Below are 21,534 nucleotides of genomic sequence, written 5' to 3' on the forward strand. Positions count from 1 at the left end.
CCAGAATTTCAGGCAGTTTTGAATCGAATAGGCACGTTTTCTATCTACATGTATAAATGCACATGTGTGTACATGTACATAAATTTATAGGTACAATATACGCGTATACACACACGTACATTCTGAAAGAACACAGGCTCTCTCACTGGAAAATGTCAAAGGGACGTGTCGAACAAAACTAAATTCTATGCATGAGGATAACAAAAATTTTTAAATGAAGAGACCCCTGAAACCTACATGTAAATAGACCGTATTGTGTGCCCGCAAGTACTTTATGCAAACACACTGTGCGTTTGGCCACATCTCAGGTCTAGAATCATCTTCAGACGGTCTCATGCATTTGTGAAATGACGCCGGGCCGGCTGAATCTAGAACCAGACTGCATCTGTGTCAAGGACCCTTGAGTTAATTCGTGCATTGAGCTGGACGAGGAAGGAGGGAGGGAGGAGGGGTTCCATACCAGGTGTTGTATAACGGCTCGTAATCAAACAGGTGGCTGATCGTATTGCACATGTGCAAATACAACGGCTCTGTAATGTCATCTGCATGCATTGAAGCTGCCCCTCCATGAAACCTGCTGACTTTTCTCACTGTACACGCACATCTAGTAGGCCTACCGGTACATGTATGGTCTTTATGTACTGCACTGTGGTACATGTAACCTACTCCAACGAGCTTCAGTAAACTTTGACCAAAATCATAGGTCACAGGTCATATGTAAGTTTGTAAACAAAGTGTACATAACACTGCATGTATGTGACAAACTGAACATGCCAGTACATATATATATACAGTACATGTACGTACATGTACATGAACTTTCACAGATACGGTACGCATTGGGACACTCACAGATAAGATTTAATACACGTAGGAAACTGCACGTTTAATTAACATTCCCCTTACCATACAGGGCTAGCAGGAAGGAAAAGGTTATGTTCCATGCATTTTGAGAAAAAAGGTTTGTAGCAGGATTGTACATTATTTACATGTACATGTAGGTACATGTACATATACAGTGGTGTGAAAACTTATTTGAACACTTGATATATAATAGGTGCTTTTGTTGTTTGTGATCTAATGTCAATCAATGTAAATGTACATGTACCCATCAAATGTTTTGCACGTGTGCAAAATTATTTGAACACTTGGCACATGGAGACCTGAATGAAGTTCTTTGTAGTCAAACTAAGCCATTTGACCAATGTTTTTAAATCTGTGGACATTTTAGATTTCATCCAAATAACCCTAGTTACCAGCTATCCGTTCATCTCTCACAATTATTCGGTAGTTCTTTTGGAATGGATAGTACACAACATTTCAGACAGTATGCTCTGTCCGTCGTCAGGAGACTGGCAAGGTTTGACAAGCTTTGGTGGTCATCAGCGGTAACCTTTTGTCAAGAGAGTAGGCAAAAATTTTAAATACATTATGAAAATCCCCTATTTAGGGGAATGGGTACATAAAGCAACCGAAACTAGCCTAGAGTACAGATCACCACAGCTTGAACAGGGTAAGAGCAAAGAAGGAACTTACATCCGAGCAAAGGGCAAAAATGAAGACCCTCTCTGGTGCTGGATGGAGCTACATGTACCAATCAATAACCAGGGACATAAAATGCAGCCCAAGCTTTGCAAAACACACTTTGGACAGGTTTAAGGTGACCGATTCATGCCCCAAAAAATGCTACGGGGGAAGAAGGAAGAAGAAACTTTTGGAGAGACATGTGAATCACTTATAATTAAGTCTTGGAGACCTGAGAAAAAAAACTAAAGAGAATTTTGAGATGACATTAACACCATGCTGACTCATGGTGTTACAGTTTCTTCAGTAACTGTGCCTTGGACGTTGATAGAAACAGGACTTGTAAACAGAGTAGCATCTAAGAAGCCATTGTTGAGGAAGAACATTCAGAACGACAGAGTGAAGCATCTGAATTTGGTAAAGAAACACAAGCATTGGACAAAGGAGGATGGGTATCACATGACTCTGCTTACATGTAAGTTGGAACAGTTGGGAACCAAACGGTGAGTGTAAGTACGCAGACAGGTGAAAGGTACAGGTACAAGACTGAACACCTGTTACCAACTGTAAAGCATGGTGGGGGAAGAACATGTACGCTATTAATGTGAGCGACGCTCACAATTTCGTTTTATTATTCAATACAAGTGACAAATGTAAACCAGGCAGTGTAAGGGATTGGATATCAATTTCTTCAGGAGTGTTAAGTGTTGAAATACTTTTCCACGTGTGTAAACACTACATGTATGTAATGTTGAAAATAAAAACATTTCATGGATAAAGACTGTTTTGATTGCCATTTCATCACAGGGAAGTCAAGTAGGCCTACATGTACATGTACCAACAAAATATGTCACGTCCATATAATTTTGCACACGGCTGTACGGGTGTGTACTGGTACTTTTAAAAATGTGAGAAGTTCCTGTGTTTTCTTTGAAATTCATGTCCAGATACTTGTAGGAATAGTCGGAGCCTTCACACACTAGTACATGTATCCGGTGACATAATGTAAAACCTTCAGTGTAATTCTACAGTTTGTACAAACTGAGTGTACATGTTCATGAACATGTGTATGCACTGCATGGCACATGTTACCAAACCAAGTGTATACATGTACATGTGTAACGGTACTTTTTTTCAGCACTCTACTCTACACATGTATATGTATGTATACTAACATGCATGTGTATTGAACATCAGAAACCAAAATTCGTTTCATCCCAGTTTGACTCAACATTCCGAATTCAGTCTCCATGTACCGGTAGTCCATAGGTCAAATAATGGCCGCTGAGAGGTCACTCTCTTTCTCTGCCCCTAGATTGTGGAATGACCTCCTATCAACCCTAAGGGAGCCCGCAGACATTCAAGCTTCTCCTCCAAACATGCCCAGCTTGGTTGATCTCTTTGGTTTGGTTTCCCTCATTTTTTTTTTTAATCTGGTAAATTTTTGCTGTTACTTTTGTGCTATTAGTAGCATTTTCTTGGAATTTATCTGTGTCAAATGCAATGATTAGTACAGTGGGTTAATCTGTGCGAAGGGATTTTCCTGATTAATAAGTTCACATACTGTACTAGGTTTACGGGAACAGATGTGGATATTATGGGGGCCAACAACTTTATGGGGACAAATGTTTGTCCCCACAAGGCAGCTTTGACTTTCCTGACGAAAGAAACTGTCTCCTACAATGCCAGGAACAAGGGAAGGCCAACCCTGTACTGACCTGTAAAACGGCTCATATTAGTCCATACATACTGTACATGTACATGTACATACATGTACCGGTACATATACATGTACCAACGGAACAAGGACTTGTCTTTTTTCATGAGCATCTGACTGCCCACGAGTTGTTAAATTATTCACCAACCGAGTCTACATTATTCACATTTTGTCCACCTTCCAGATAATAGGTTTGAGTGCAAGCTGGTGGCATCAGTCTGATTCTGGACACTGCAATTGCAAAGGTCAATGTACATGTATACTTAGTGCCGGTACCTGTTTCATTTGTATAAATCAGTCACCAATTTGAGGCTTTCTTCTTGAGTTTTGTAGACACACAAAACAGAAGACCTTTAATATCATCAGCTGCAATATATACCTGCAAAACCTGCAGAATGTACATGAAAGTACAGTCAGTATAATACTTATGGTGAAGAAAGGAACTTCTTTTGTGCACATTCACATGAATTTGCATAAATTTTGCATAAACTGCTTTGCTCCCCCTGGATGTACATTGTACATGTAATTAGAATCCTATTGAAATTGGAGGACTGAGGACTGTTCTAAAACAGTGCATATATGTGTGTGCAGTACCAGCCATACATGTACATATACATTGTACATTGATACATGTACCGGTTCCCTGTACATCTATATGTACATGTACACATGAATAATATCAACGGTACTCTTTTGTATATATACATATGCCAGGGCTTCCGTTAGCGTGGGTATTGGCGTATTTTACGCGATGAAAATGGAGAATACGAAAATAACTTCCCATCGCATTCATTTTGACCCTAGATTCTTTAAAATGTTTTTACTGTAGGAAGTCAAATACGTTGTAAGGGAAACTGTTTAGCCGTATCATGCCACTAAATCAAGCCGGTACTTCGTCCTCACGCTCGCTCGATGTCGCTCAGCAAAAAAGCACGGCGACGTGCACGATGTCTCACTACAGCGCGTGTGTACGTGTACATGTGCAATAAGGTGTGCTGCGGCGGTATGGAATGCAGCTGTTCATGTAAATGGCGCCTGCGCAGTGTGCACGTTGGATTCGATTACATCAAATTGGTACCGATCAAAACATTGTTACGCCATGCATGTAGCACAGGCCAGAGCAGCATGCAGCGCTGTCCGATGCATTGATAAAGTGATCGATGGTTCGGAAATAGCCCTCTTGCGGCGCACGCGGCGGAATTAGTGTTGTCAAAACTGTCGGAGCTCTTCAGCAAAACTAGCCATGACATCGACAATGACTCGCCTTCCAATGTCGTAAGGAGCATCCTCGCTGATCTTATTGAGAAGCTGCCCATGCAAGCTCGACCTAACTTGTTTTATGTTTAAGATGACAATGTAAACCAAATCTCATGTACTGAGTTTGATTTCATAATTATTTACTAGAAGACATAAAAATACTCCTTGCTTTAACTCCAGGGAGTGAAATACTTCCAGATTTCTTACGTCAGGAGTTGCAAATACTCCTTTTTACAAAAGAAGTGAGTACAATACTCCTTTGTCAAAAAAGTTAATGAAAGCCCCGATATGCTTGAACATGTACATGTATGTGTACATGTGTGTACGATGTATGTACCGGTATATTTAACTAATGGGACTATCTTCCTTGTTTCCCTGTACAATGTGTGATGAACGAACAGTCCTTTTCAGAGAATGCACTAATTAATTTTCGCGAACAGTTTCAAAGAATAAGCACACAGAGGATACCGCAAATTATGCATAAATGCATGATAATCTAGCAGTGAAATTTCACTTGCTTGACTTCACAGCCTACATGTACCCCACACAAGAGCAATGGGCAGTCATGTATGGGGCATTAACATTTGTGTGACCTTTACTGCACAGTAAATATGCAACTACATGTATCCGACTATGGAGACTTCACACATCACAAAGACAGAAATGAACGACATTTTACCACATATATGATCTACAAAATTTTTGATTTTTGATCTAAAAAAACTAATAATACATGTAGGTGTATGGATTAGCAAATGTACCAAAGAAAGACAGTGCAGAATGTTGAAACTAAGGAGGCCTTGGTTAGACCTGAAAATTTCTCCAACTTCAGATTACTGAGTATGACATCATGATAAATTATTGCAAATTAATAAGAAAAAAACAACACAAAAACTCTACAATTTCCGACTTGAATCTCACAACAAAATTTATCACAATCCGCACTGGTTTGTGACCACTCGAATATCGAATCCAATAAAAAAGATCCTTCCCTGCCGTTCCTTATAAATCTAAGCAATGACTACGGTTCATTTGACCATCCCCCCTTAACTAACCCCCCTCCCCCCCTTTCCTCACCTCTGTTCGCTGCTGTAGCCTCTTATTCAGCTCATAAATACGGTAGTCCGGTTGGCTGACAAACGGCGTGTGCCTCCTGTAGAAGGGGAGAGAGTTGAACATGGGTAATTCGGGGCCGGCCATGCCGGGAGCGCACTGCATGTTGCAGGGGGTTGGCGGAGGTGGAGCAGTCGTGGCCATGGTCAGGGAGACAGAAGACGGAGGGACAAGACGACAGCAGCGCCTAGTGTCAATACACCGTGTACATGTGTCACTCAAACTAGACGCACGCACACACACACACACACACACTGTAACGCAGAGACTTTTTTCTGCTCTCCCCTTTGCTAATTACACATATTTTATGTCACAGACGGTGACCCAGAGTGGGTAGTGCAATGTGCGTACAGTTATGCTCAGCTCTAAATGTACAGTGACTACACTACAGCCTCCATATAGTGCATGTATTTAACAGGTTGTGTGATGTGCTCATGGAACCAAGCCATGCAAGCACAGACCATGACAGCTACAGGGAAAAGGAAATAACAGTACAAGTAAATATGCTCTAGTGGAGCCCTCGGACCCCCAACCACTGACAAAAATCCTGCGTGGGAAATTTCTCTGCAAATAATTTCGTGCGCATTTTTATCCTCGAGGATAATATACCGGTACATGTACAGTTTTATGATCAAGATTCATAATTGACACTTTCCAAGAACTGGGATTGGACAACAGGGAACGTGTCCCCCTTTGAATACAATGAACTTGCCCACTCAGCAAACCCCTACCGGTACCTTCAAATGGCCACACAGGCCTCTTTAATATGCCGCTAATAAATCATTTGACAAACTACATGTACATGGTTGTAGGAAATAATGTGGTAATGTTACTCTCCGACGACAATGTGTTTTATACTGTACCGGTAGCTCTGGTATTTTTCTTTTGGTTTTCCTCCTTTGCGTCTTTCATATCGTGTAAACTATGTACGTTCCAAAGTTGGGACAGAGGTAGAAGTAATGTGCCTGTTTTGTAATGAGAATTGTAGTTCAGCTAATAGGTACATGTACACCTGTAACAGTGTGTATGCACTTAAGCAATATACTCAGTACACGTAACATGCTCTTGGCACACTGGCCATTCCGTGGGCATACTTTCAATTTACTGGATCTCCGTGCGCAGTCTGGGTAAATGTCATTATGCTAATTATGCTAAGCTATTTTGCAATAATCCCGTTTGTAATCAACACAAGTACTGCTCCCATACATGTGTATGTGAAAGTACCGTACATACATGTACATGTACAATACCTGGCCAGTTTGACTGATACATGTACCATCGGTATCTCCGCCCACTGACTGCACAGTAGCTGGCCAAGATTTAAAAAAAGAAAAAAAAGCAGCATTTACATACATGTACGGTACTTGACTTGTGTGATTTGTTTATGAGAGGAGAATAACACTGCAAATCGCATACATGTACATGTACCATTAGTTTGTACTGTGAGATTACATGTACATGTACCATTAGTTGGTACTGTGAGATTACATGTACATGTACCATTAGTTGGTACTGTGAGATTACATGTACATGTACCATTAGTTGGTACTGTGAGATTACATGTACATGTACCATTAGTTGGTACTGTGAGATTACATGTACATGTACCATTAGTTGGTACTGTGAGATTACATGTACATGTACCATTAGTTGGTACTGTGAGATTACATGTACATGTACCATTAGTTGGTACTGTGAGATTACATGTACATGTACCATTAGTTGGTACTGTGAGATTACATGTTCATGTACCATTAGTTGGTACTGTGAGATTACATGTACATGTACATGTAAACCCAAGTCAACTACTGGAACTAATTGAAAATTCCCTTTGTGTGCATAGTGCCAACACTCTGTAAAATGTCATAAATATGAGGACTTGTTCTTCAGTTAAAATAAAAGAATTGCTAGACAAGACACAGTTACTGGCACTTGCTTTACACAGTACATGTGCAGTACACCAGTGATATGCCTTTAACACAGTTCAATATATGTGTATTGTACAATTATGCTATCTCCTCGTACACCTTGCTGCACAGTCACAGTTTGGCCACATGGGATCCGGTAGCCCGGCGAGATTCAATTAAACAAAGCACTATCGCTGCCTCACAGGTGAACTAACAAGGTGAATGGACGGTTAGTCAGCGACAGACGCCCCAATCGAGCCAAACGGCATACAGAAGTTGGCCACCTACTGCAACCTCCCCCCCTCCTCCCGTCCCCAGCAGCCTCTCTCCCCCACCCACTCCCCCCCTCCCCTAACCGACCGACCAACCACCAGCTTCGGCAGCGTGGCTGTCAGGTGGAATGAATAACTTCTTATCTCCTCGGCCCGGCTTGATGGGGGGCTTCCTGACCAATATAAGGCAAAGGCGGACACACCCTGACGCAATGATCACTTATTAGAATCTGTTCAGCTGGAATGCGTTGGGGAGGGGGGGTGGGTGGGGGGGTGTTTGGGAGGGTGGGAGAAACAGAGCCGATGCAAGGGCGCACAGATCAATTGGCCAAAAAAAAAAAGAGCTACAGTGAGGGAAATATAGTGTACTCATGCATTGTCATGCAATAACGCAAGCACACCATGGAGCTACACGTACATGTATATGAAACATATACGGTAACCAGTGCAATTCAATACATTGAACTAGTACATGTAGCTCAGAAGCACTACCGGTTCCATTTATGTACCGGTGCATGCAGTTCATTCAGAAACTTAGTGTGGCTACCGACACAAAAACTCATAATTAACCCCCTCCCCCGGCCCTTTTTGCTAGGGACCCTCCTCAATCCTCCAATTTGGGGGATGAACAAATGGGATTCTCCCCTCAATCTTCCAGAATTTTTTGAAAAAGGTTACTTGGAAGTGTGCTTACTGCCTCAATCCTTCGAAATCCTCTGACAATTCCTGTCTTTACATGTACATGTATGTTGAGGCAATGCAAACGGCAATCTTGAGCAGTGCGGTTGATTCAAAAGAAATATTGGGCTGAATTTATGCATGACTAAGCAAAAACAACACAAGCTCTAACCAACAACCTTCATGCATGGCATCCTTCGCAGTAAGCCATCCACTTTTGCCATTCACCCTCAATCCTCTAAAATCCTCCAAAACCGCCTGAAGGATTTTGGAGGATTAAGGAGGGTTAGGGTTAATTAATCCATTTTTAACTCCATTTGGATGGCAGACCGACGTTCAAGCACACAATGTATCATCCACTGGCTAAACTGTCATTTTGGCCTGAATAGGATTGAAGAAATTTGATTGATTTCAAACAGTAGAATTCAGCCATTATCAGAGGTGTTTCATGCCAGGATTTTGCAATATGGTGCTTGTAAGAAAAACTTCCTTGCAAAATTTGATGCTTGAAATGTGAATGCATGTGCATGTAAATGGTGAGCGAATGCGAATGATGTCACATGCATGCAACATGTACATGTACCACTGTTGCACAGTGACAATGGTTAATTTTTCAGTGGATAGTGAGTAAATATAATGGGTGGTGACTTACGGCATGTAGCCCTGCTCTCGTCCATCCATTGGGACCGGCATTCCGGGTGCTGGCACGCCAAAGGGGAACCGTGGTCTCTCCCCTGGACCGTCCAGGTTTCTGCCTTGAGCCACGGCCTGGGAAACGCAGTGGAGCTAAGCAGTGGTGAGAACAGCCTTCCCGTGTTGGAATGTCGTCACTTCAGCGTCTTCGGCCGAACCACTGGACTTTTTCTTCACCGGGCACAGTACCATACGCACGCAGTGGTTCCCGATTTGGAGTGACGGGCACGACAAAACTAGCTTTTTTCCCCCTCCTAGTTGTAATTTTGCAAAGTGCTCTCTCGCACGCCGAGGGGCGGTTGATGATCTGATGTCCGGCTCCAACTAACTGTATTAATGTACCCGGGACTCTCTGGCTCTTGGCTGCAATGATATTGAGAGATAGATAATCACGATTAACGTCAATTGATGGTCACGTAGGTGCAGGAACAATTCCGGCTGAAGCCCTGGAGAGGCAGCATAATCTGTCAGCACAGCTCACATTAACAATTGCTTGAACTGCAACTGGACTGAGCTTCCAGATACGTAGCCGACCAACATGACAACTGGTTTCAATCTATCAAGTAATTGTAAACGGTTGTGAATTTAACCCCGGTAAGCCTCATCACTTTGCTACTTAGCTTAACTATCATTTGAATAGGAAAATGTCTAACTCACTCCATGAACCACCGAATACTGTAAAAGTATTCCCCAAGTGCACTGTGCACGCAGTGTGTACTGGTGTGAATACCAAAATGTGTACACGTAGGAAGAACTCCAGAAAAATCTAACCATTCTTCTTCTCAACAAACAATTCTTTATTGAAAAATAATACATGTAATTTGCTTTCAATAAAGAATTCCATTTCCCTTTAGCAAAGAATACAAACTGTATCATTTGTTTTATCATGACTTACAGAATTTTAAAAATATGAATCAACATTTACTCTTTGAAAATGTTCAATTTTTTCGCTTTTTGCAAGGAGCATCAGTTGTCTGACTTTTTTTGGTGACATGCAGAAAACGAAATCACATTTAAATTTATGAATCACTGCTGGGTTTTGCAAGTGATGGCAAATTATGCACTCAATGCATGTAATATTTGTGCAAAGTACAACTTGGCAAAATAACCCTGAATGTGTGAAGTAGGGCTGAGTCAATTCAAATAATTCACTATTCGAGTATTGGACCTCCAATTCGATCGAATATCCGAATATTCGGTTGTACCGATACAAACATGCAGGTTGTTGATGGACAAACCATATATACAAAATCAGTTGCAGTAACGTGCACAATTGTACATTATGATCAATATACATGTAATAGCTTTTCACATCTGGGAGTATCTCCAGCCGCGAAGTAGCAAGATTTAAGGGATCAACAATACTTCTTGCCCTGTTGAAAATTTGTGTTCCTTATGGAAATTGTTTAATGAATAATTTACTTTTTGAATCATTGCAAGATTTCTGTCACTTTTCATTTGAATCTGCTTGAAACAGGCCTCTAGAGTGTAATGTTTCTAATTTAAAACAAAACAAAATTTTCCCTTCCTTTTCATGAATTTTACATTCAAATATTTAAATTCAGAAGATAACATTCGAATATTTGATAATCGATCAAATGTTCGATTATTTGGATATTGGGCACAGCCCTAATAGGAGTCTTAAAAGGCTTAGTCGATTTTTGTTTGCAGTTAATTTCCTGTGACTCTACATTATAAAGGGGAAAATCTACAACTGGAGTTCTGAATAAAACCTTGTTTGTGGTGTCTGTACCGGTAAGTCAAATAAAATTACCAGATTAAAAAGGGAAAATACATGTACAATGTACATGTAAATGCATGAAACTGATCACGCTCTTGCTCTTGGGTATATAGTATCGCATAAATGCACCACACTGTCATCTGAATGTAACAGGTCAAAGGTGCCGCTTGCCTTACAGTGCCGACTGCCACGGTAAATTTCCACTGCCAGAAGAGTACTTTGGCAAGCACACAACAACTTGTTTACAGGATGAGGGCAATGAATTTCCTTAACGAGACACGGAAAGCTTGCAGCAGGACTTGGGAGTTCCTTCCTCATGCTGAAGCTACAATGAAAGGAAGCGGCCCTTGTCCAGAGATAATGATGGTCGTTTCCCAAATAATGAAACCAAACAAAACCAACCCTCCCAAAAAAAAACAAGAAATCAGGTTGACGTAATAATATACCACACTTTCAGTCAGTGGGCCTGGCACAGTTCCATCACTATTTCATAAGCATTTATGATGGTCCTGCATATTGCTCGACTATTCGGTCAATAATGGAATATTAATTATTTTCGATTTTATGTAAAACTTCAAAGATGAAAATCGATCAAATAAAAAGGGAAATTTCAAAAACAATGCGTTGGTTACAAAACTCTTTTCTAAAAGCGTATTTCAATTCCTATAATGTGAATAAACTAAAAAACACATGTCTGACGAAAAAAGGCCCAAAACAACTTTTCTTCACAATTTTTTTTTTACCACTTTTTGTCCGAACTGGAATATTTTATTTCTGCTTTTGGGGGGAATAAAGTGCAACGGAATACATGTATTTGAACATTCGATAAGATGGAAAGTCAAATATTTGAATATTCAATCATTCAAATTCACCTACAGGTACATGTACATACATGTACACCCTTGGCTGACTCAGTTCATGTACAGCACCACACATGACCACAGTACATGTATGGTTCCTGTACATTTCCACACTTTTTTTTAAGTTAGCATATACACCCTGTAAGTAAAAAATAATATGGACAACAGGCAGAACTCACCAGATGTAAACAAATGTGATCTAGTCAATACAGTCAGCAAAATATCATTTGCATTTTGTGCACAGTAAATGTAGTCACATCACGCACCAAACTGACGATAATTAATCATGCAAGTTGCATAAAACTCACGGTGAGGGTATACATGTATTGGGCATTGGGTCATCAAGGTTCTTTTATCCCATGTAGTGTACATGTAGTGTACCACAGAGCTTCAGTCTGCTACACATTAACCCATGGTCTTTGTTTCACCATGTACACATTATGCCACTAAAGTGTGCATAAGCCTATCTTTAGCATGTACACTGTACATGTACAGTACATGTCATATTTGCAGATGCATATAATGTACAGCACATGTACATGTACATTGTACAGTATACATGTATACAGGTACGCACTGTCCTTTTACACGTCCACATGTCCACATGTACCAGGCCTGAAAATGCCAGACACATGTATCGGTAAATTTACAACATGTACATACAAAATCTACACGTCCAGTGGGCCCCTAACTCTATGTGCATGCTGTCAGCCGAAACCATGCCGGTGTAACATGAAATTTGGACCAAACGAAAAAAGGACTCGTTAACTATACTGTGCAATGTGCATGACTGCATGGATTACACTGAAAACGGGCCAACGGGAGGCCCGAGTCCCTGTGGGAGAGACCGGTTTTCAGGGAAGTCTAAATCATGTCACATCATACCCAACAAGATCACCGCTGGAGTCTCCACTGGACCTTGCAGACCTCGACACTCTTTTGTCCTAAATCTCCAATGCTGTTTGATTCAGCAGTCCTCAAAACCTCAATTGCTGTAGGGTTAAACTAGATAGAGACCCGAAGCTGGTACTGGCAGACACAGCAAAACATGGTTAAGGCGACTGGGTATAACTACTTGACAGCCTTTACGCTAAAACTGAGCAAGCTGACAAGATACATATATACAGTGCACCTGTACATCACGGATACCTGCTGGTACCCATGATTTCTGCTTTGTGATAGGCCATAGATGATCGCTGACCATTCCATGCAGCTTCTTAAGGCCTTATTTGGAGCACAATCAGCCATCCACATCCATGAACAATGCTGACCACTGAATGATATTCAGTGGAACAACTGGATTTTGAAATTTGAACTCCAGTTAGAGATTCCTTTCCCCGAGCCGAATGCACTGAGGATCCCTTTCTAAGCGCAGCCTGTAGGAAAGTCTCCTCAAGTTTCTTAGTGTAAACAGTACTTTTTAATAAACCATATTTACATGTATCTATGGATGCGGGCACAATACACACTTCTCAATGCCCAAGTTTTTTCCCTCTGTCAATAAAACGTGAGTGACAGTTTTCTTATCGATGGGGGATTCTTTGCAAATATACCTGAACAAGCACTGATTACAATGATAAGAGAAAATGTCTTTAAAAAGGGTGGCTCAGTCTCTTTGACCTGGTTTACAGTGCTTTTAATAACAGCAAAGGAGGGGACAAGACACAATCTACAATGTACATGTACTGGTACCAGGCAAAATGTACACATGACGTGCACTGCATATCAGTAAAGATGTTTGACAGGCCTGTATGCAATCAGTATGCAAAAAGATCCCTGTTGCACGAGATACACTTTCCGATAAAGGCTTGGGTACTCAAACATGTTTAAATTGGAGCAATTCTGCTGGTATTAGTGCTGCATACAGCAATTCAAAATGTCAATGAGACCCACCGCAAACCCTTGAGCTTTGGAAAGCTGTAGACAAATCCATGGTTCAGATAAATGGGTCACGGAGTAGATTCAGAGGGAGGCAAATGTACCTGTTACACCAGGATATATGAATGTTTAGGTACAAACATAGATCAGGTGCAATGTCAGATCCTGGTAAAACGTTAGCTCAGGTACAACATTGGCTCAGGTACAACGTTAGCTCAGGTACAAAGTTAGATTCGGTACGACGTTAGCTCAGGTACATGTACAACGTTAGATCAAGTACAATGTTAGCTCAGGTACAACATTAGCTCAGTTACAACGTTAGCTCAGATACAACATTAGGTCAGGTACATGTACATATACAACGTTACATCAAGTACAACGGTAGCTCAGATACAACATTACAGCTTAGGTACAATGTTAGATCAGGTACATGTACAATCATACATGTATAATTTTAAATTAAGTACAACATTAGACAAGGTACATTAGATCAAGTAGGTTTGATCAGTTACAGCATTACATCAGGTCCAATGTTGAATCAGGTCTAAAAGTCCGAGGATGGTGCGAAAAATTGTGAAGTTCTAATTCTTGGAAACAAATGAGATACTGTACATCTAAATCAGAAATAGCAAAAACGTGATTTTTATGACTTTGACTGAAAACCTGCCAGATTTGAAAACAAAAGACCAGTGAGAAAAAGTGCAGCTCAAGTTTATTCATTTCCTTTCAAGATGTAACACTTTTTTTGACTGTATACACTGTATGTCAAATATTCATTTATGTCACTGGTGCCTATAATGATGCACAGTGATCATATGAAGAAGGTCCAACTACCCAAATGGATCGCGTCTGAGGTCATTCAGGAAAACCAATCCAGGCGTGCCAGCTCTGCCCTGTCAGAGTGGCCACATGCCCACTCGCCTTTCTGAAATATCAAACTGAATGAACTAAGGGTAGGACGTTTACACATTTTTTTTTGGCAAACGATGCCTGCAAAATGTAATCTGATTTTCGGAACACTTTTCCCTTTCGGCATCCCTGTACTTTTTGAAAAAAAAATGATTCTAAAACAATAAACACTGCTTGTTTTAAATGGCCTGACATCAACCTACATTTTTACAATTGTTGGACTATGTGCGTTGTTGTATTTAATTATGCATGTGTATAAGAACACTGAGGTAGGCGGCGACAACCTCTGTAAAGTGTTGGCTAAACATTTAAATGGGATGGGAAAGTTTTCTATATACATTTTTCAAATTAAACGTAAATTCCCACCATTACTAATGCTTTGTTTACAGGATGGTCCCTTTACATGTGATCTTAAGGAATTTATCCCAAGAAACAAGCTCTGAATTTCAGAAGACGAGAGGCCTACTGTCAAACTGTACAATTAACCTACAAACAGACATAAACAATATCATCTGCACATGCACTGTTCCCTCACATCCTTTATTTGTGTCAAGTTTAATGTGAAACTAGTGCGGGTACGAGTGAGTACATGTAGTCTGGTTAGCGGTCCCAGTATTACCGGTACCTTATACGCTGCAGGGACGGGAATGAGTCTGTTATACGAGTCCGATCATTGATCAAATTTCCTGGCAGCCTATGCACAAAACGTATCATGGGTACCACACAAAAATGACTAAAGGAGCAGAAATGTCTCGAGCACGTGCACGTACTATCGGCAGAAAGAGAGAGCTCACGGTGAGTGTGATATGCAAATATATCGCCCTGTCATGTGATCCTTCTGGGCCAATAAATGGTGGGCTTAGGTAAAAAATATCCACATGCTATTTTCGTTTTTTCCTCCCATATTCTCCGTTCATATTTAGTTATTTTATGAACTTTGTACCATGTTACTTGATTGAATATATCATAATAAATTGATTTTCAAAAAATTGTTTTGATGGGGTCTTTTCTCCACCCTTTATTTGCCATTGTAGACTCCTGCTTGTAATCCTACAAGTAAACAGTATCATTTTTTCAAATGGCAGTTTTGAGTGGTTGTTTTCTGCTGAATCCAATGAAACAGTTACACATATCGTTTGGATTACAGCACTCAGTACTACAAAATACTAAGTAGTAGCCTGAGCCTGAAGGACCTAGCGCTACAGATTACTACTTTTGGCTAGGGCACCCTCCATTGTTACTTGTACAGAGAACAATAAAGCCATGCATTCATAGTGCCACAGCACTGTATGGTACATTGTCTTATCTATTGTATTTTATGGCTTCAGAGAAAACAAGGTCATGTCTTCTTACAGGTGACAGCAATGAATAGTACATGTTACTATAGTATTCAGGGCTGTTAGGGTCAAGGCATTAAAAGGATCCCCAGGGTAATGGTCGGATCCCCCGTGCTCCCTTGAAAAAAAATTGTCCCTATATAGAGGGGCATTCTCTCTTTCCGGGGACTGATTTTGTCCTCGAATAAAGGGGCTTCCCCAAACACAAGGACAGTCACCGAGTTGAGATGTGCGCCTCTACTCTCTACTGATTGTGTGTTAACTGATCACATTTGTCTGGGATACACTGTTTTTCCACGCGAGTCACAAATTTCAGGTAGGGGTGGTGTACAGATTGGTTGCTCGTAGCTTGCTACTGTGTGGAATAAAAAAGGTTGGCAAGTACATGTCAAATGTAATTCTCATTTTACAAAGCTAACGTCCATGATGGTATAAAATAGGCCCTCTTACATTGTAGATAGTCGCCAGGCCCCTGATTTCACCACTTACTGTGAAAACCAATCAAACTTTACAAAAAGTGTCAAATTAGGGACCTGGTGACTACCAATACCATCAAGGAGGTTCGGTCATGTATCACATGTTTGAATTTGAAAAACCATCAACTCTTTTGCCAAATTCCAAAAGATAGGCCTATGGCTCCATTGGAATGGACTTTTGACATGTTTGATGAACGATTTGATTGAGACTGCAACCTCAGATGATGGTAGGCATTACATACATGACATGTACATGTAGGCCTAGGACTCCATCCAGAATAGCTTAATTAATAATAGTGGGGTTTGTCATCCACAAGCATGGCGGACGACAAACCCCACTGCACGGACTGGGCGGGTAGTCTAAACCTTAGCCTTCATTTGTTCGGCTAGCAAGTAGCACGGCTAGGCTGGATTAAAAAACCAGTCCATTGACAGCATCAAAATTTAAATCAGCATGATCAGTAAGACTGCATACGAGTTTGGGGTGCCATCTATTCAAGTCATGCAAGTTCTAAAGGAACTTCTAGTTTCTTGAAAGTAAAACTTACTGCAGTGCAATTTACCCCCAGAACTACCCCCCCCCTCAGTTCTTGGAGTCGGCGACTTACGAACTTACGATTTACACAGACATCGGGACAATTACTGTACATGATGCAGCCTACTATGCGTCCGGAAATTGGGCAATACCCTTACAACACTTGTGCACTTGCAGATTGCCCCCACTATGCCGTTACAAAGCTTCTACATACTACCTTTCATAGCAAAATGAAAACATTTCTTTATGGGCCTTGGTGAGTTACCCACCTGAGGATTAATTTCAACGGCTTTTGCTACCGATCATGGCCACAATATAGCTCAAGATTTGTCCTCTTCCGTTGCTTTTTGTCCGCTCCTCCAGCGACCGATATTTACACCGCCATGTTGATAACTAGTTCGCAATGATGCGGCGGCAGTAAAGAATCAGCTGGTGACAATACCAGTAATTTGTTATTTATGCAGGGGACCAACTGTGCCTTTTCACGTAGTTTGCATGCCGTCAATATGTTATTCATCCGCTTCTCAACGTAGCTAATAAAACAGTATTTTAGCTAGATTAATGACCCTATATGAAATATATATTAATTTGGAAACTATGTTCACGGCTAAGAGGATAACAATTATGTAACTGTTAATTTCATAGCCATTTAATATCACTGCGGCCGCTTATATTTATGTGATGTTTAAGAAAAAAGCTTCAACAGAGGGCGCCATCACGCAGGAGTGGTAACCACTGGGGAAAAAATAGGCGCGTCTGTCCAAAACATTTTTCAAATGAAATAGACATACATGTACTTGTGTGGAGCATTGATGAAACTTTTGAATTTCACTACACCGACATTTCAATATGTTTGGTGATAGGTCGATAATCCAGTATGGATCGCTCCTTCTTGCAGATTTATTATACAGGTATTATTGTTTCACACTGGCAGAGCACTTTCCGAGAAGCTTAACTTAAAGACAAAAGAGTTTGACAGTAGTGAAAAAGGTGCAGATAACAAGTAGATGACGAAGCATCACAAAGAGACAGTTGACGTTTGGTGGGATGTTCCATCAATATAGAATAGGTCCGATCCTTCCGTTGCCATTTTTTCCTTTCCATTGCACGAATGTGAAACATTCACTGTTTGTTTTACCACTGTGACAATACCTTAAAAGATACCAGCATGTATCACCTAAATAAATATGAGCAGACTTCTACTTCACCTTTGAGTTTTTATTACTTCATGAAATCGTTGAACAGCACGTTCCATTTACCGTGGAATAGAGCTAATCAGATGATTGGATTAATACAAGCTTGTACAAAGCAAACATCGTACGTCTTGTCACAGTTTTTCATTAACAACCACCAACTACAGATGGTATTTGGTGCATGCTGAAAATTTATACTTATACAAAACCCTTTTGTTAATTAACACTCGTGTGTAAAAATATCTCGGACAATAACACTATTACATGATGTGAAAGATTACTGAAGTGAAATCATCTACTTTTACTGAAACGTGCATTATTCTCCAGAAATTTTCGTTTCAAGCTTTCCATGGTTCATCTAGAGAGGAGTTTCAGGAGTATCACAGTTTTTGCCCTTTTAGAGAACAAGAAATGTTCAGTTTCCCCAATCCGTATCATGAATCCCAAATATTAGATTTTCTTTATTCATAAATATTTAGAAATTATATATACATAAATTCAAAATCTGATTCCAAAAGCTCATGAATAGTAAATGTTTCGATCATCTTTAAACAGTCTTGAACCAGGGAGTTGCCAATTACGTAGTGTCCAAAATATTACCACAAACATTTTTCTTGCTGTGTTTGTGCCATTTTTACATGCTGTGGTGTTCGGACTTATCGAATCCAGTAAGGATGGTGGAGATGAATGGGCCTACGTCTCTCGAATCTCGGCTCCCAGAAACACCGTATGGCCTTCAACAAATCTCGGCTCTCGGATCTGAACTGCCTGCTAGCGACGGCAAAGATGACGATATTGAGAGCAGAATTGACCACGACTAGATGGATGCACATTTCCAGCCAGACGTCGAGGAAGCTGAAAATGAAATGCTCCAAAGTCATGAAGATGATTACTGGAATCCAGGTCAGGGAGAACACGAGCATCTTTGCGAACATCATGCGTGCCGTATTGGAATCTGAAGTCGTTGGTGACGATGATGATGGTGAGGAACTTGATGACTTCAGCCCGGGTAGGGGATTTTCGCTTCGTCGATCCGTCCGCGACCAGGGGTCGTCAAATCGCACCTTCTTGGGCGGGGCCATTCCATCTCTCAGCTCGTGACATGCCGCACTGCTAGTTTCTGAAACTAGATTAGCAGCCTTCGAACCGGAACTAGAACTGCAGCAAGGGGGTTCGTCTTGGGATGTTATTGCCACTTCCTGGTTGTAAGCGGAGGGCCTAGGTGGAAGTGCGGGTGGCGGGCTATCCATCAGACTTGAGATTTGCGGCACGGTCAGGCTCACTTGAGTAACCCCGCTTATCAAGCTCAAACAAGATCGGTTGCTGCGCCCGTCATTGCCGACTCTCACGCGGTGCTTGATGGCTCGAGAAATGCCAACATACAGCCAGGCATTGACAGAGAAAGCCACAGCGCTCAGGCCAAGAAGAAAGTAAAACCTGAGATCGCTCAGCCATCGCAGTGAAGTTACCCGGCAAAAGTGGCTCTCCTCGACGAGTTCGTATGTGGCGAACAATGGCGTGGCGGTCGACAGTGCCAGCGCTGCCAGGAAACACAACGCCAGGAGGAATCTTGTCTTGGGGACAGTGACCCTGAGTTTGATGATGGGCCTACAAAAGACGGCATAGTGGTCGAGGGACACAGCCGTGAGCAAGAACATTGTCGTGCAGACGGAGAAGAAAAGGGACCCATCTGAGATGCGACAGCGCAGAGCAGCCAGTCCGTCTTGGAGACTAGAGTTGTGGGCCAGGGAGAGGTACAGGATGACCATGCGGCACAGACAAACAAGCAAGTCGGCAGCCAGCAGACCAACAAGCAACACATGGGAAGGACGGTGGGACTGCCTGTCGGAGAAAACACGAAGAACCACAAGGTTCCCCGGGAGGCCTATTGCGAACATTAACCCATCGAAGAACGGCAAAAGCCATCCGGCGAACGCATGAACGGCGCCTGATTCGGCCATAACGCCAGAGCAGTGAAACGGTTGGATTGTTGTTAGTTGCTAGCGCTCAGTGGGGTGCTATGAAGAATCCTGCAATGCAGAAATAGACATAATTATGGTCGTGTTTGAGATGTAAGAAAAATATTACAAAATCCTCGAGCGAAAAAGGATTATAGAGTTATGGTTCACCAAAAGACATTCTTTACTGGAACTTACTTCGACACAAGTGTTGAAGTCCAAAACAGAGCAAATTGTGTAATCTCCTGACGTATCAGCTTCATGAACTTAGGGCCATGAATGTTTAAAACAACTTAACCCTAAGGATGCTACAAAGCCAGGAAAAGAACGCACAAGGGTACTTTTTACGGTTTCGTGAATAGTCATAACTCGGGTTCATCTTTTAACGACGCAGCGTTCTATTATTTACCGGCTGACGGCCAGGTACCTTGGCCAGACTTCACCGTGATCCCGAGAATCTCACAACCATAGCAAAAAATGGACGGACTAAATTCACGTGACACTGTCGAACTTAAAAAAAAACTCCATCGCGTCATGCAGGCCTACCGTGCATGTTCTTGTTATTACATATTCGTGTTGTTACGTGCGCGATGTAACTTCAAGAAACTCATGCAAATAATTTTATGTGCAGGATGAAAATCTGACTTTAGCGAAAAGTTCACACATTACTCACGCGACGGTCAACTTCTGAAGGTTCTGCTATCAATTCACAGTTTTCGATCTTCCAGGTATGTGGGAAAAAACGTACCTCATTCATTTGCGGCGGCTGCGCAGGGCCTGTAAGCAAATCCTCGCCGCAGATCTTGATGGTACGTTTAGAGACGGCGCGAGTCAAGCCGACAATAGCGATCTTGCATGCCGATTATTATTTCCAATTGTGTTAGGGGCCCGGCGAGATCTGCCTTCGTCACTATGACGACGAGGAATCTAATTATTTCCACTGGCTTCTCGCGGGACACTCATCAGTACGGGAGCGCGCCCGTGAGAGATTTCCTTGTCGAGAGGACGGACGGGGATGACGGTGCAGCCTGAGTGAGTTGTTTGAAGACGAGGCTGACAAGACGACGGCCATGATAAATTTAAACACCATGCACATGATGGTTTTTTGTATTTAATAAAAAAAACTGATGAAACTGTATATGTACAAGTAACCGAAATTTGGTCCGTTTCATTTCCTTCCCCTCACAGGCAAAATTTGTCACACAGTAATCGAAGTCTTTACCATCTATTTTGTACCGTATTCGGGGGGGGGAATAGCTTCTTATCAGCTCTAGTGTTGAATATTTTCCAAAGGTAACAAACACACTGTACCGTACGGCACGAACTGAAAAAAACAAACAGTGGAGGATAATGCCTCTAAATTTTGGCATTTTCTGCGTGTAGAGTTTGTAACATAAACTTCCACGCAAAGGCGACATTCACAACACAGCATCAATTCCCTGCGGCTATTCCTTAAGTCACGGGGAAATCGCCGCACACGGAACAA

The 21,534-nt window shown here is 41.5% G+C and overlaps 2 protein-coding genes across 9 annotated transcripts in view; both read right to left on the minus strand.

The window, feature by feature from the left end:
- The window catches only part of LOC110979923 (LIM domain-binding protein 2-like), a 35,387-nt gene extending 18,061 nt beyond the window's left edge, over positions 1-17,326 (minus strand). For 2 of the 7 annotated variants that reach the window (XM_087145101.1, XM_087145100.1), the window contains exons 1-2: positions 9,121-9,254; positions 5,576-5,651 (exon numbers count right to left, since the gene is read on the minus strand). In XM_087145101.1, coding sequence (XP_087001227.1) covers positions 5,576-5,651; positions 9,121-9,161 — 117 coding nt within the window. In that variant the 5' untranslated portion in view covers positions 9,162-9,254. Of the gene's footprint in view, positions 1-5,575; positions 6,013-9,120; positions 9,525-12,647; positions 12,845-17,166 lie in introns of those variants that run through there. The other 5 variants (XM_087145098.1, XM_087145099.1, XM_022236105.2 and 2 more) reach the window with 5 other exon arrangements.
- A 792-nt stretch (positions 17,327-18,118) lies between these two features.
- Positions 18,119-21,103, minus strand: LOC110977119 (uncharacterized). 2 transcript variants are annotated; one of them, XM_022230960.2, is made up of 2 exons: positions 20,797-21,103; positions 18,119-20,120 (listed from the first exon to the last, which is right to left on the minus strand). In XM_022230960.2, the coding sequence occupies exon 2, from the start codon at positions 20,049-20,051 to the stop codon at positions 18,747-18,749; it is 1,305 nt and encodes a 434-aa protein (XP_022086652.2). In that variant the 5' UTR covers positions 20,052-20,120; positions 20,797-21,103; the 3' UTR covers positions 18,119-18,746. The 2 variants fall into 2 exon arrangements, with proteins under 2 accessions (XP_022086652.2, XP_087001382.1); XM_087145256.1 differs by having other exon boundaries at positions 20,722-21,103.
- Positions 21,104-21,534: the final 431 nt, after the last annotated feature.

This window comes from Acanthaster planci, linkage group LG13, assembly GCF_054643075.1.
Source record: "Acanthaster planci isolate LZ-2023a linkage group LG13, COTS_SCS, whole genome shotgun sequence".
Taxonomy (NCBI): domain Eukaryota; kingdom Metazoa; phylum Echinodermata; class Asteroidea; order Valvatida; family Acanthasteridae; genus Acanthaster; species Acanthaster planci.

Bases quoted from the DNA above. Each gene is read 5' to 3' on its own strand.
- LOC110977119 (XM_022230960.2), bottom strand. From the start codon at position 20,051: ATGGCCGAATCAGGCGCCGTTCATGCGTTCGCCGGATGGCTTTTGCCG.